At 38.8% G+C, this 17,247-nt stretch overlaps 1 protein-coding gene across 1 annotated transcript; it reads left to right on the forward strand.

Annotated features, from left to right (window-relative positions):
- The first annotated feature begins 386 nt into the window (after window positions 1-386).
- inhbb (inhibin subunit beta B) lies at window positions 387-16,152 on the forward strand. The gene is made up of 2 exons (XM_056244334.1): window positions 387-1,294; window positions 14,778-16,152. Exons 1-2 carry the CDS (start codon window positions 898-900, stop codon window positions 15,557-15,559), a joined length of 1,179 nt encoding a protein of 392 aa, XP_056100309.1. The 5' UTR covers window positions 387-897; the 3' UTR covers window positions 15,560-16,152.
- The last annotated feature ends 1,095 nt before the right edge of the window (window positions 16,153-17,247 follow it).

Raw genomic sequence — 17,247 nt, forward strand, 5'->3', positions numbered from 1 at the left:
TTGAATCTAAAACATTTATAATCATCATCAAACCATACAGGTGCTGCTTTATTACTTTTTTAATATTGCTTTATTAAAAAAAAAAAAAAACACTCGATGCATAAACTGACGTCAAAAGCAAAAACTGCCTGTACTTTAGATATTATGCTTAAATGTAGCCTATTGTTCTGCTGTTTGAAAGAAACAGATTTAAGTTATGACAAACACTGCAGTCTTGTATATTGACATTGAAAAGGTTAATGTGTAAAAGGTTGTATAGCCTATCATTTGCAGATCCAGTGGTCATGCAGCACGCTAAACGTAACTTGTTTAGCGTATATTAATCTCTCGCGTCCAGTTGGTTGGGCGTCCCACGTGGTTTGAAGTATAAAAAAGTTTCAGCGCGAGGTGCTTTAGTGTCGTGATTACACGAGAGAAAAGACCAAAGGACAACATCCCTCCTGAGGCTGAAGAAATGCGAGAGAACATACACAATTCACAACACTATTACTGAGAGAAGAGGAGCACGAGCACTTGACATTCGGTGGAAAGACAAACAGTGCAATTTTTGTCTTCAAACAAGAAAGAGTTTTGACTACACTGAACTTTAAAGGAATACACGACCAGTAGCCGGTTTGTTTTGATTCTTCACACAAGTCAATTTGTCAGTTACCCCGGAGATGAGGAGTTTTCGCGCTTTTTAACTGGCGTCAATTAAGACAATTATTTTTGCGACTAGCCATCATTATTAATCAATGTGTTTAAGTTACCGTGTTTACACTTGCTGTGAACGTTTCTAAAAAATGACCGCGAGCATGATGATGAATGGAGATCTGTCAAAGGAGGTTGTTGGAAGTCACGTTGCAACTCTGTCCTGTTTATAGATCAATTGAATTAATGAACTGATTTGTTTGTTGTATGGACACGTTATTTAAGAAAATGAGTATTTACATCCTCTCTCTAACCTGTTTAATGGCTTGCATGCTCTCAGTTCAGTGTAGTCTGGGAGCTGAGACAGTATCGCAGGAGTCTCAGTGTGTCTCTTGTGGACTTGGGCATTCGGATGATTCGGGGCGACTGGACACGGACTTTCTGGAGGCGGTTAAAAGGCACATATTGAACCGACTGCAGATGAGAGAGAGACCAAATATCACTCATCCCATTCCCAAAGCTGCCATGGTAACGGCGCTGCGCAAACTTCACGCGGGTAAAGTTAGGGAGGACGGGAGGGTTGAAATTCCCAACTTAGATGGACATGCTGCCTACAACGAGGTGCAAGAAGAAACGTCGGAAATAATCAGTTTCGCCGAGTCAGGTGTGTACAAGAAATAGCATGTTGCATGGCTACTTTTACCTTAATTGTAGAAGTATTGATAGTGTGTATTATTAGTTATGAAATCATATTATTTAAATCATTTTTTTTGGGGGGGGGGGGGGGGGGGGGGGGGGGGTATTTTAGAGGATGTAGCCTACTGTAATCATCAATCACTAAACATGTTTTACAGATCAAATATTTAATTTACAGGTCGAATAGTTATCAATACTTTGTACCAAAAGTATTAGCGGTTAACTACATGTACTTACCATAGGGTAAGGGTAGGGTTTGGTTTAGGGTTAGTTGCATGTAATTATGCCAAATTTATAGTTATTACTTACTATAGTAAATACATGTAACATGTGTAACAAGGACAGATTAAAATAAAGTGTTACCATGGTGTCAGTACATGCCACAGTGACCTCCTTGTCTGACTTTAGTACCGGTAAGCTGTAGGGGTGCACGATTCAGAAAATGTCACGATTCGATTCGATACCGATTTTTTGTCTCAAGATTCGATTCAAAATCGATTTTCGATTCAAAAACGATTCTCGATTCAAAAAACGATTCGCAGTATATAAATGTAGTTTACTTTTTCCTATGTGATTGATTGCAGTAGACACAATTTAAAAGAAAAAAAAACACAACAAATTAAATGTAGTTTGATATTACTTTATATGTTTTCATACAAAAATAAAAACTTTTGCAACTAAAAAGTGCAAAGTGCCAAGCTTTGGCCAGCTTACATTTAATTCAAGTTTAAAATAAAACTTAAATAGAAGCTTTTACATTTAGCTTTAAAGTGCTGTAGTCAGATCAAACAAACAATTATGCTAAATGTGGTTTAAGGACTACTTCAGCTACCAGGCTGACTGTTGAAATGTGAACTCGACTGGGCACATTGAACTTCCTAAAAATATATATTAATGTCATAGAACCCTTGCGAAATTATTTTAAATAGATTTTAAAAAGCCACCGCTACTGGTAACATCTATGGTTAGATTGATTTGTTTAGATCCAGTGAAGTCGTTCATAGGCGTAATTTGCGGGTATCTCCAGTAAACTAGCAGACCATTCAATTAGTTCGCTATTAAATAAGAGATCTGTTGTTTTTGAAATCAAGCTGCACACTCGTTGCCGCTGCTATGTGTCATGGATACAGTGTTCTCTGTGGCTCGCGCAGTCTTCACGATCGGACGCGCGCTTCAATCTATCGCCGTTGTGGAGACTCCGGTAAAATCACAAAATAAAAATGCTCACAAACGTGATGAACATATTCGGTTTTGATGAGAGAGAGAGAAAACACTATACGAGTGCGGTTTAGAACCCGTAAGCTCTGACACGCTTGGCAAAAGATCTACAGAACTCAAACATAAGATCTGCGGATCGATGCATTTATTCACGGGTTGAGCAGAGAGAGGCTGCACAGTTTGACCAGCGGGCGGCAAGAACTTGCAATGTAACTATTTATCAGACCGGCCCTCGCAGCCTCGAAACACTACCGGACCACCGGTAAAAGTCCCGACTCACCCGATTGCCACTCCACCCGTGCACGCCATTAAAAAAAAATATATGAATCGATTTTTGGAATTCTATGAATCGATTCTGAATCGGTAAAGATTGAATCGCGATTCAAATGTGAATCGATTTTTTTGCACACCCCTAGTAAGCTGTGACATTCAGTGGTTCTGTTCCTGTTCCAAAACCACTGCCTACTACCGTCATAGGGAACATATTTTTCAGTTTCATGCATTGGACTATTTATGTGTAGTTGGAATCTATCTATCTATCTTTAACAGATTAGATTTAATACTTGTAATAAAAAAGAATAGATTTAATAATTATAATCACAGAATGCACACACACATGCCTCTCTCTCTCTCTCTCTCTCTCTCTCTCTCTCTCTCTCTCTCTCTCTCTCTCTCTCTCTCTCTCTCTCTCTCTATCTATCTATATAGGCATGTGTGTGTGTGTGTGTGTGTGTGTGTGTGCATTCTGTGATTATAATTTAACCAATACAAGATTTTCATGACAAAGTTCTTGCAGTGATGCAGTAAATTACAGTACTACTGAATATTACTGAATTGCTTTAAACAAGTGTTGCAATTTTGCTACTGTGGGTCTATGAGGGTTAATGAGACATGCATCCTTAATCTAATATTTGTATGATTATGTAACTGGAGCAATTCGAATACATGACCCTCTCTTAACATACAATTAGAAATGCTGACAGAAAATAATGATTAGTTTGTCAAATGATGACCTTTGCTAGGAGGCTGTTAAGGCAATTAAAATCCTGGATCATCTTCGGGAACGCCAAAAGAGCATCAAAAACATGGCAATCAAATTATTACATATAATTTGTTAATAAGAGGTAAAGAACATGTCCACGCCTTTTGCCTTATTAACAGACAATATAGCAATACAAAACTTGTTAAAATGAATAAAACTAATGCCTTTGTATTTACTTCAAAGGAATTTATACTACTTAAATAAGTGTTCCCATGGTCATAGATAACCTGGAAATTTGAGGTAATTATGAAATGGCCCGAAAAGTAATGAAAATATAGTGAATGTATATTCAATTACTTTTAAAAACACTTATGCAGCAAGTAACTCTGTCTGAACAACTGTATAAGTCATGGAACTTCATTGGTCGAAAGGAATGGGAACCGTAACCCTGTAACTAGCATAGTTACCCATTAGTTTAATTTTTTGAACCAGTTCATCTATTATAGATCTGCGGTTCAGCTCAATTTACAGTAAAATATATGGAGCTTGTAAAGTGTTAAAAAACATGAATAACATTTTGCTCATTAAGTTCTGTAAATTTACATGAACAAAATGATATAATAGAAGCAGATTTTTAGATAATCGTAATCTGTCGTCATTATTAGGAAGGATAGCTAATTGATATGTAAATATTTTATAATATTTATTATAATCTTGGTTTGATGCACATTCAAGCTTCTTGAAAAAACTGGCTTCTTTATCTTCTAGTCTCACACACTGAAGCACAATTAGCTTGGACATTATCCGGACTTCTTGCTCCAATAAGAATGATCTGAACACACTCATGACAGCGCAACAAAAGAAGGCAATTATTGAGCGAGTACTGTGCGTTCTTGCTAAACCCAATATTTCAACATTGGGAACAAAAACAACAAAAGAAATCCCTCAGAATAATGCATGAGACATTTGAGTCGTTGTGGGTGACAGAGGCTGGGGTGGGGGGATGGCCTTCTTATATCCTACTCTGAAAATGCATTTCAAATATCAAAGCTCTATCGGGCCTCTTTTCAGTGTCCCCTATTATTCACGACACCTTTGAACCACTGAGCAGCAATGCATCATGAAACTGGCTCCCCGAACCCCCATCTGCCTCAAGGCCAGCTGGCACTAACCCCTTCAAGTGAAGGCTGCCAGCCAGGGCACAGCATTAGGACAACCCTAGATCTATTCTGCTCAGAGGTACAAAAAGAGGAATTTGTGAGGTATGCAATGTGCAAATCACTGCAGCTGCAGGCAATTGTGCTGCCTCACATGTTGCATGCTCTTCCCTGCTGTTATGCGCTATGATGGCAAGCCAGAAGGTGGCTCCTATCTCACTCCATGCTTTAGGAGAGCAATAAGAAGAGGACTGCCAAGGTACAGGAGAGCACGGCTGCCAATTTCAGGTCTCTATTGACACTGTCCTATGGGCCATTTCAGAAGTATTTGGTGTCCCGTAGCCACAGAAGCGGAGCGGTAGATGCTCGCTTCTCATTTGTCAGCGTAACCATTCGGACTCGCTGAACTCTTCAGGACCAGTTCAACACGGGGTATTAAGACTTCATTATTAGACATTATTCAGTGTGGCACAGTGTCCATAAGGTCAAAGAGCCAAATTGATCTCTTTAGAAAATCTTTGTTTTTTGACATTTGATCCAAGCAGGGAAATTAGAGCCTGTAGTGCTAACTGATGGGCAGACAGTCAAAATCTAATCAGGCAGTATGCCATGGCCTTGATCTTATTGATCTTCAACAAGCAGTTCACATTAAGCATTTAAAGCACGAGATTAATCTTCACTGAAACACAGAAACAAACCTAACGTCCATTTTCTCAAAAGTACAGTTGCCCGTGCTTATTTTGACAGTATTCTGCATGCTTGGAGTCTTGTAGGCTATTGTTTTTTTAGCTTAATTGATTGATAAACACATTGTTAAGTTAAGAAATGACTCCAAATCTAGAGTAAAAGTATTTTTATCTACCAATTAAATAAAAAATATAATTACCTGAAGTGGAAGCTAAAAAATGTTGTATAGCGTTTTACAATAACATTTCACTGTGTGAAATGCATTGATGAAATGAATATTTGTCATGCTGACTGATTAGATAATTTACCTTTTTACATGGTCTGCCAATCAACTAGCTCAGAAGATACAAGTTAAACTTGTATAAGTTATAACTTGTATCCAGAAGATACAAGTTAAATGCAGACAGTGAACCACAGGATGCAGAAGAAGCGAGCATACTGAAACTTAAAAAATATTTCAAATATTTCGAAATTAACGGCTGAACCATTCATTTCCTCAAAATCTAACTCATTAAGAATATATAATAATTGTAATGTTTTGACAGTTTTTATTTAATTAAAAGCTATTTGATGCAAAGGCAAAGATGTCAATGTGATGAAAGAATTCTGATGTAGGTAAGTGTTGATATTGATGGAGAGAAAGTATGCCACAACACATACTGCATCTTGTCTCCCTTTTCGCATTGCCATGGAGAGTGCAAAGTGGACAAAGCCTTGCCCTGTTATGGCTCGTTTCCACCGAACGGTACAGTAAGGTACGCAATTATTTCCGTTTCCACTGTCAAAAGTTGTGAATGGAACTACCAAAATGCCGAACCGTACCGTACCACTTTGTTGGTACCCTTCCGTTGGGATACCTAGCACAGTGGTACGGTACCTAAAGGGTGGAACTAGACTCACTGCAGAACGTTGATTGGTTGACAACTTGACAGAATCGTCACTTGCGCGTGCTGCAAGGGGAATGACAACATAAGAAGCGCCATTTTTTTAATATACAGTTGAAATATAATACTACTGTTATTGTGTCAAGAAATGCAGTTTTAAGAGTTTTTTAGGTGAGATTAGTTGTTTAAAGCTCAAATCTGTGGTTTATTTATAAAGATTTGATCCAGGTTTTGAGATCCATTCCAGGCGGTCACCGGGCGCTCGGTGCTCATGTACCCCGCCTGGAACAGCCTTTCCTCGGCTAGTCGTTCTGACGTTTGCCGCTGACTCTGACGTCTCTGTAGTGGTTAAACATGAGATATAATTCGTCTTGTGTAGACCTAACAGGTGATCTTTTATGGGGTTAGAATTGTTGCATTATTCCAAATAAATAGATTGAGATTCACAAACAAATGTAAAGAGTTTCACAAAAATGTATACATTTCACAAATAAAAAAAATGAGATTTGCAAATAAAAAAATATATATTTACAAATTTGTTTTGTGTCACAAACAGAACTCTGCCTGGCATTTATTTGTGAACCGCTTTCTGTGCATTTGTGAATCTCTTCTTGTGCATTTGTAAATCCCCTCACGCATTTGTGGATTTTGAAACACTTGTGGATTTTGAAACACTTCTAGCGTTGACGTGCAGACAAATCCACAAATAAGTGGACTCCACCCACCGTTTCCTCAAGCCAATCAGATAATGGCCACATTGAGCTGACCAATCATAGCAGGTTCTCGCTACAACCAATCACGTTAGGCTTTACACTCGGGGCGGGAACTGAATCTATTTATATATATATACATACATATATGCATATATATATATAAATATAGCTGCGAGCAGCGATGAAAGGGCCCAAGCCGGCGGCACCACCACCCCGGTGCCTTTAGGTAACTTCTGCGTATTTAAAACTTGACTGAAGAAGTGGGAAAATCTGTTGTGACAGTAATTTCACAAACTCGCGTATTTATCACGAGGTTGAATCCAGTTATTCATTAGTCAGCAACTTATTGATGCTTTTCTGTTTTATCATGAATAACGTGACGCTTCCATAGCGCTTTGTTCATATACAGATGTAAGCGCTGTTTCTCTGGCAGTTTCAAAGGCTCATAAAAATGTGTCTTGGCTTGATACACAGTCTAATGGTCTAACTCTAACAAAATCCAAATTTTAAACATATTTTACTTAAGCAATATTATGGGCCTTAAGCAATATTATGGGCTCTTACAGTTCCTATTTGAGCCGATGCAGATGAATGAGCAAAGTTATTCAGGGCAAGACCACCCCGAGTGTAAAGCCTAACGTGATTGGTTGTAGCGAGAACCTGCTATGATTGGTCAGCTCAATGTGGCCGTTATCTGATTGGCTTGAGGAAACGGTGGGTGGAGTCCACTTATTTGTGGATTTGTCTGCACTTCGACGCTAGAAGTGTTTCAAAATCCACAAATGCGTGAGGGGATTTACAAATGCACAGGAACCGATTCACAAATGCGTGCAGTGATTTACAAATGCACAGAAAGCGGTTCACAAATAAATGCTAGGCAGAGTTGTGTTTGTGACATGAAACACATTTGTAAATATTTTTATTTATTTGCAAATCTCATTTTATTTATTTGTGAATTTTATATTTTTTTGTGAAACTCTTTACATTTATTTGTGGATCTTTATTTATTTGTGAATTTGATAATTTTTTTGTGAATCTCTTTACATTTGTTTGTAAATCTCAATCTATTTATTTGGAATAATGCAACAATTCTAACCCCATAATCTTTGGTCTCGTGAATCTATAATTTGTTCCCTGGCCAATCGTTTTGGCTGAGGGCTAAGTGAAGTTTTATAACTTTACCGTTGTAACGTTAGACTAGAGCGCTGACTTTGTATGTTTGACTGAATTGTTTGCTTTCTTTCTTATTGTATACAGCTTCTTGTACCTTTTACTTATAGCCTACTTTTATAATGGCTATTATTGATAAAACTGAAATTTAACAAAAAGAGACAGGGTTGAGTTTTGTCATTTTTCATTTTATTACAGTGAAGATGATCATTGTACAAATGCACATATTGCCTGGTTAATAGTTTAATATTTTTAAAATTTAAACGAAAAGAGGCAGGGTTGTGTTTTATACTTCGTTTTGTTATAAATAGGCTAACGTTATACATGCAGTGAATATAATCAATACGCGTTGCCTGAATCACATTTGTGTGGCTAATGTTTAAGATTTCTTTAAAGCTGCAGTCTGGCGTTTTTCCTCTTTGTCGCCATCTCTGTTCGAAATCTGCAATTGCACTGAACAAGTTGAATTGTACTTCAACACCCTCGGCACGGCACAGCGCGGATGAACACAGTGTTTGAGGAGAGTGTGAGGCTGTCAGTCACCGTGCCGATGTGGATACTGGCATTTAGAATCATAGATTATTCTTTTTGGAAGTATGACCAACATAAGAGTTTTCACCGGAAAATGTCATCTGAACAAGTAAGAAACATCCACCTTTGTTCTGGTTCTGACATTGCAGTAAATCGTGCTGATTAAATCTAACAATCGCTTATAAGTTATCATATCACGCAAAACCGTGCAAATTATACTTTGTTCTCAAATTGTTAATGTTAAAGTAAGCAAGCATTGCATGACTACATGTAATGTCCTTCCGATATGTATCCTTGTTTTCGCATGGGTCCGGTTGCAGTCTCTTTTTTTCTGTAGCCACTCCGAAGTCCGAACGAAGTCTGAACGGGTGAATGTGTTGTCACTGGTGATTGTCGTTTGAACCTTTCTGGATCCGCCATCAAATTGATAAGTTTAATTATATCAAGTGCTGTGAGAAAAGGCTATAAATCTCCACCTCCAGCATCCTCACACACGCAATATAGCCTACTAGCCGAGACTCCTTCTTTATGTGTACAGATGTGACGTAATGACGCAAAGACATGCTCGAATCTCCCGCGGAAATCCACCAGTATCACTGGAATTAAAAACATTATTACAAGCTTACCGCTTTGAATCGAGCTAAGGCAAGCAGATAGTTTTGAACACTGGCTGGTTATATATTTTCTCAAATATGTATTTTGGATCATTTTTAACCCAAAAAAGCTACGGACTGCAGCTTTAAATGAAAACGAAAAGAGGCAGAGTTTTATAACATATTTCGTTTTATTGTTTCCTAAAATGTACATATAGAGATAACTGGAGTAGCAGAGCGAAATGAGTGACACTTTCAAGAACGCGCTGTTCCATTTGCAGAATTACCGGACTCGCGTCCTCGGGAGTCATTCTCCTGAGTCGGACTTGGCAAGTCCGAACTTTGCGTACTTGGTATTGAGAAACGCCTAATGTCGGCGCTTGGCTTCTTGTGACAAACAGCCACATGCCGAGAAGCAAGAACAAGATCTACTGTATGTCATCCATTGTTGTTTACTATGTCACTTTCTTCTTCGCACGAAAATGACGTCAATCGCTTCTTTCCGGCATAGGCTACACCACGCCTATCAAGTATGGTACTGTTGGTGGTGGAAACGCAAGACAGATCAGGGTTTACCGTCCCGAATCGTACTGTACTGTAGCGTACCGTACCGCTGCACTGTAGCGTACCGTACCGCTCGGTGGAAACAAGCCATTAAATTCCGTTTTAGCAGGAGCTGTTGAGGCAGGTTCTGAAACACTTGAGCACATGGCCATACAAGTATATTTGTATCCAGGGGGCTTATAAAGGCAGGTAACAAGGTGAAATGGTGGAGTAATCAGTTCAGTGAATGTGTTCCTTATCATCATAGAACATACTTGTTCACACCTGACACCTCTCCAGGGCTTGATTCTCTGGCACTGATACACTTTGACTGTGTGCCTGCACTGAGGAATATAAACGAACCTTGACAGCCCTGTTCAAAAAATATAAATGTATATATAAAAATATATGTGTTTTGGATTTTTTAAGTTTTTCTTTACAAACTTGGTTAGGGTTTATCAGAAATGTTGACAGCTAGAATAACTACTATAACACTTTTACTGGAAAATTAAACCATACAGTATTGTGTGATAAAATAATATTAAAATAATCCCCATCCACTGAATTGGCTCTATCACTCTCCCTCCTCTCTCCACCTATAGCTGGTGTGTGGTGAGCGCACTGGCGCCGTTGTTCTGTGGCTGCCATCGCATCATCCAAGTGGATGCTGCACACTGGTGGTGGTTGAGGAGAGACCCCGACATGACTGTAAAGCGCTTTGGGTGTACAGTAGTACATGAAAAGCGCTATATAAATGCCTCATTCATTCATTCAAAATGATTACTGATTAGTTTGTAGTTTTGAAAACATTTTTAAGACAGTCATTTTTTAAATGTTCTGAAAAGCAGGACGAGCCAATATGTAATTATGTAATGTGCATGTAAAGCCACTGCTACTGTATGTAAGACCAAGCTATGAAATGAAGAAGCCACCCCTTTGTGGCAAGTTGTTGACATTAACCCTCATGTGGTGTTCGGGTCAATTTGACCCGGAGAAGATTTTCTTTTTCCCGAAAATACTAGTTAATGTTGTCGCTTTGGACTGAAACTTAGTGACTTTGTTCCCAAACGGTATAACTAAATCTCAGTGTTTTTTTGAAAATTTTCTTATTTTTTTGTGGGAGTATTGTTACCTTGTTACACTTGTGGTGTTCCCGGTCAAAAATGACCGGCCTATAAAAAATAGCTTATAAGTCACTCATTATACCATATTTTCACCCAATCTTGGATTCAATCTTTTTGTCAACTTGTTCTCTTTCAATTAGGACTGGTTTTATATTTCTGTTTGAATCTGATTAATCGTGGGCCTCATTTGTCTGAGAGTAGGCATCTCATTTTTTGAGTAAAAAACAAATAATTTATGAGTAAATTTGGAAATATGAAAAAAAAATATGGAAAAAATGGCTACGGTTGATCACACTAGTCTACTCTAATGTTTCACCAGGAATTTTGTTTTGAAACTTTTGTTTTGTAAAAAATATGGCACATAGTCACACTTGTGGTGTTCCCGGTCAAAAATGACCGGCCTATAAAAAATAGCTTATAAATCATTCATTATACCCTATTTTCACCCAATCTTGGATTCAATCTTTTTGTCAACTTGTTCTCTTTCAATTAGGACTGGTTTTATATTTCTATTTGCATCTGATTAATCGTGGGCCTCATTTATCTGAGAGTGGGCATCTAATTTTTTGAGTAAAAAACAAATAATTTATGAGTAAATTTGGAAATATGAAAAAAAAATATGAAAAAAATGGCTACTGTTAATCACACTAGTCTACTCTAATGTTTCACCAGGAATTTTGTTTTAAAACTTTTGTTTTGTAAAAAATATGGCACATAGTCACACTTGTGGTGTTCCCGGTCAAAAATGACCGGCCTATAAAAAATAGCTTATAAATCACTCATAATACCATATTTTCACCCAATCTTGGATTCAATTTTTTTGTCAACTTGTTCTCTTTCAATTAGGACTGGTTTTATATTTCTGTTTGCATCTGAATAATCGTGGGCCTCATTTATCTGAGAGTAGGCATGGTCAAAAATGGTCACAATGGCCGACCATTGAAAGTGAATGGGAGAGACTGAAAATAACAGAACAATTTAGTTTTCAGGAGCATTTTCATTATTTTCATGTACACATATGAGCATGTGTGCTTGCAAACATTGAGCCCTTGGACCTGTGCATGTATCGATACATTTATACACACGCTACCCAGACACACACACGTTAAAACACACAAACTTTTTTGAGTATTACACACATTCTTTTCCACAGAGAGAAATTTGATCCTACCCTAACCTGCATCTAATATACATTTATCCATCTGACATTACCACACACACACACACACACACACACACACACACACACACACACACACACACACACACACACACACACACACACACACACACACACACACACACAAACTGGCCGTGACTGCAGTGACCCGGCTTCAAAAGAATCTTTCTTTCATGGTCTTGTTTCATCACAGCTTCCAGACAAAATATTATGACATTTTGTTTTGGAACTGTGAGGTTCTCACACAGAACTAGACAATATTTACAAATATACATCATGTGATAGCACAGGCATATATAAAATGCCTCACAGCATTTTGCTTGTCATTCATTTGTGGCAGCACAATGGCAAAACAGCTCTGCACATGATGTTATTCATCAGATTTTTGACTCAGAAACTAGTGAGGAGGAGGACATGCAGGATGCATCTTGCAGTGAAGATGTTTCTGAAGAGGAAGGCCTTCAGAAGAAAACCTGCCTTGCCTCATAGGTGGGGATGAAGGCCAGGACAAAGTTCCATCTTTTGACCAGAATGAAACGGTAACCTCAGCTGGGCCCTCATCACTGGAAGACTGCTCCTCATCAGTTGTTTCAAGCTCCGTAGCCGATTCAGTGGTGCCTTCCTCTTTAGAAACATCTTCACTGCAAGATGCATCCTGAATTTCCTCCTCCTCACTAGTTTCTGAGTCAAAAATCTGATCACGGCCTGTGTGTGTGTGTGTGTGTGTGTGTGTGTGTGTGTGTGTGTGTGTGGTAATGTCAGATGGATAAATGTATATTAGATGCAGGTTAGGGTAGGATCAAATTTCTCTCTGTGGAAAAGAATGTGTGTAATATTTAAAAAAGTTTGTGTGTTTTAACATGTGTGTGTCTGGGTAGCGTGTGTATAAATGTATCGATACATGCACAGGTCCAAGGGCTCGATGTTTGCAAGCACACATGCTCATATGTGTACATGAAAATAATGAACATGCTCCTGAAAACTAAATTGTTCTGTTATTTTCAGTCTCTCCCATTCACTTTCAATGGTCGGCCATTGTGACCATTTTTGACCATGCCTACTCTCAGATGAATGAGGCCCACGATTATTCAGATGCAAACAGAAATATAAAACCAGTCCTAATTGAAAGAGAACAAGTTGCCAAAAAGATTGAATCCAAGATTGGGTGAAAATATGGTATAATGAGTGACTTATAAGCTATTTTATATAGGCCGGTCATTTTTGACCGGGAACACCACAAGTGTGACTATGTGCCATATTTTTTACAAAACAAAAGTTTCAAAACAAAATTCCTGGTGAAACATTAGAGTAGACAAGTGTGATCAACAGTAGCCATTTTTTTCATTTTTTTTTTTCATATTTCCAAATTTACTCATAAATTATTTGTTTTTTACTCAAAAAATGAGATGCCTACTCTCAGACAAATGAGGCCCACGATTAATCAGATGCAAACAGAAATATAAAACCAGTCCTAATTGAAAGAGAACAAGTTGACAAAAAGATTGAATCCAAGATTGGGTGAAAATATGGTATAATGAGTGACTTATAAGCTATTTTTTATAGGCCGGTCATTTTTGACCGGGAACACCACAAGTGTGACTATGTGCCATATTTTTTACAAAACAAAAGTTTCAAAACAAAATTCCTGGTGAAAATGTTAAGTTGACTAGTGTGATCAACAATACCAATTTTCTTCAGATTTTATTTAATATTTCCAAAATTATTCAAAAATTAAAAAAAAATTACTCAAAAAATGAAATGCCTACTCTCAAATAAATGAGGCCTATGATTATTCAGATGCAAATCAAAATATAAAACCAGTCCTAATTGAAAGAGAACATGTTGACAAAAAGATTGAATCCAAGATTGGGTGAAAATATGGTATAATGAGTGATTTATAAGGTTTTTTTTATGGCCCGGTCATTTTTGACCGGGAACACCACAGGTGTTATAGGGTTTTGAACACCACATGAGGGTTAAACCAAACTAATCTGTTTGCAAACATGGTTGTTTTACTATTTCAAAACGTGCCAAACAGCTCTGGCATTCAAATCAGGATTACGGAGAACATGATTCATGTGCAGCTTTCAATATATCTGGATTTCCCTAATTATATTGGGTGGTCAAATAAATCTTTGCAATCAAATTATATATATATATATATACACACACACACACATAAATCAACTCCTGCATCTTGGACTACACAATTCACTAATGGCCAGTGTCATGTAAATGCCTCATAATGCTTCTCATTTGAAGGCCACACGCTCAATGCTAGGCTGTGCCACAGCACTCTCCTAATACCTTTCACAGAGCATTGTGTTGTCAGTCTCTGAGGCTCCAGAAGTTCTGGGTTTTCACAGTTCTCTCTGTGAACTCAATGAACCCCCTGGGGAAAGGCCCACGTCCGACAACCCCCATCCTTTCACCCGGTCCAGCATCTTCAGCCCAAACCATGAGGCCAATTGGACTTGGGCCCAGACCTGTGGCATCTAGTAAATCTTGACAAGTTGGGTGGTTTATGTCAGTGAATGTGGCTAAGGAGAGGTAGTCGTCAGCAGAATCACAACCTGTTTGTGCCATTTCAAATCTGACAAAAAAAGGCATAAACAAGATTGTTTTGTAAGAAAGAACCACCATTAACAAACTTCTTTGGTCTCTTACAGATGATGTGACTCCATCTAAGTCCAGCCTGTACTTCCTCATCTCCAATGAGGGGAATCAGAACCTCTACGTGTTGCAGGCACACCTGTGGCTGTACTTCAAGCTGTTGCCAGGTGCTCAGGAAAAGGGACTGCGACGGAAAGTGACAGTGAGAGTGCACTACTATGAGCCCGGTGGGCAGAACATGCACTGGCCCGTGATGGAAAAACGTGTGGAGTTGAAACGCAGTGGTTGGCACACCTTCCCTGTGTCCGAGGCTGTGAGGGAAATGCTGGCGAAAGGGGGTCGCCGTCAGGACCTCGACATCCACTGCGAGGGATGCGAAGCTGCCAACGTTTTACCCATCCTGGTGGACCCGAGCGACCCCTCACACAGACCCTTTCTGGTGGTTCGCGCCCAGCAGGCAGAAGGGAAGCACCGCATCCGAAAGAGAGGCCTGGAGTGTGACGGCAACAATGGCGGTTTGTGTTGCCGACAGCAGTTTTACATTGACTTCCGGCTCATCGGCTGGAACGACTGGATCATCGCGCCAGCAGGGTACTATGGGAACTACTGTGAAGGCAGCTGCCCAGCTTACATGGCAGGTGTTCCAGGCTCTGCCTCGTCGTTTCACACGGCAGTGGTTAACCAGTACCGCATGAGAGGCATGAGTCCTGGATCGGTCAACTCCTGCTGCATACCTACCAAACTCAGCACCATGTCCATGCTCTACTTCGATGATGAGTACAACATCGTCAAGCGCGACGTGCCTAACATGATCGTGGAGGAGTGTGGCTGTGCCTGAACAAAATCCATGTTAGGACATGTTACGAAAGCAGTGACAGTCATATTTATGGTCTTTCTGAACCACATGCATATAGATTGTGTTAATATTTGTGCACTCACAAAGTACAATCACGCACATGTGTGTGTGTGCATCAAGCAGTAGATCATCAGATGTATGACAGGTGGGTCCTTCTAATGAACAAAAAGGCTTTGGGATGATAAGGGAAATGGAACAACAACCTGGTTTTTCTCTAGTTTGCCATTTCCAGACTTAAAAAAAATGGCTCAATACTGTCCTCTCCAACTGCAAAAAGGAGACAAACTGGTGTCACACTTTGATACAAGTACTTAGAAACTGTTTTACAAGCACTGGCATATCTCAATGTCCCTTCTACTTCAGAACACCAGCACTTCAACAGCTTGTTTAAGGCAATATGACAAATCATTCCAACTGAGGGGGAGATTTCAAAATCAGTGCATGTCATCGTCCCAGTCGTTCTCAGAGGTATTCCCTTAGCAATGACTAGTTGTCTGCGGCATAGTTAAACCATTGTGAGGCTTCTACTCAAACTGCAAACACCTCTGGACAAGATCATCTTGAAAATACTTCTGCTGTTCTACTAATGTGTGCACGTCTCAACTGTGGCCGACTGCATAACTAGATCTTGAGGTCTAACCGGTACAGCACAAACTTCACCGCTTCCTTCATCTGCACAGTTCTGTGACTGACAAACGCTTGCAGTGGTGTGCATTCCACGGAGCCGCTTCCATTCTGTCCAGCTGGTTTACAGGGAGTACAGCACTTGCGAAAACTCTCAAAATGCACAATTTAAAGCACTTGCATAATGCAAAGCCTTCAAAAGGGTATAAAGAGGTGGACCTACCCTTGCCCATAGTCCTTTTAATATAAAGTGCCGCACGAACTATGCAATGTATAGTAATCCTGAACTATGTCAAACTGAATTCTTCTTTCTGCTTGTCTTTAAATCTTTATCAATACTTGAAATGTGATCTTTCGCTTGCTTTCCAAAGCGGATGATTGTTACGATGTTTGCACTGAAAATTTGCGTGATTAGTAAAAAAAAACTGCCATTGAAAATGTTATTTTTATAGTAAAACTGAATTTTGTGAAAAATTTATTGTACCTAATTAACTGTACCAAAGAGGCCAATATTTTAGCTATTATAATAAGGTGGCAAGGCCATTCCAATATTTGTAAAATACTTATTGATAATAATTATTATCCTTCTCAAGAGGCCTAATAATCAGGGTACAACATTATGGATTCCATTTGTAGCTCTGTCTAATTTTTTTATACTATGTACAGCAAACCGATGAAACAATCTCTTCCTTGTCTTTAATTTTCCAGTCTTCTATTTAATAAGAGTTATTTCTTAGCTGTTGTTACAAAGTCATTTAGTTAAACGGATGTCATCTCTGTACAGATTATGTAAAATAAAAATATTCTTTCTTAAATATTTTGTAACTTTAAAATAAATTCTTACTTTGCATCCTTGTGAACGAGTTGCTTTTAACAGCGTATCAAAACTACAATACAGATTGTTCATTGACAGTCTGACTGCTGCATGTATTTAAAAGAATATACTGCCCCCCCCCCTCCCCCAAAGTTAGTCTGCACATAATTACAAGACTGAGTCATGCAACCGCTGAAGTTCTGCAAGTCTGCAAGAGCGCTTCGTTAACATA

Source organism: Rhinichthys klamathensis, unplaced genomic scaffold (genome assembly GCF_029890125.1).
Source record: "Rhinichthys klamathensis goyatoka isolate OS25496 unplaced genomic scaffold, OSU_Roscu_1.1 h1tg000961l_1, whole genome shotgun sequence".
Taxonomy (NCBI): Eukaryota; Metazoa; Chordata; class Actinopteri; order Cypriniformes; family Leuciscidae; genus Rhinichthys; species Rhinichthys klamathensis.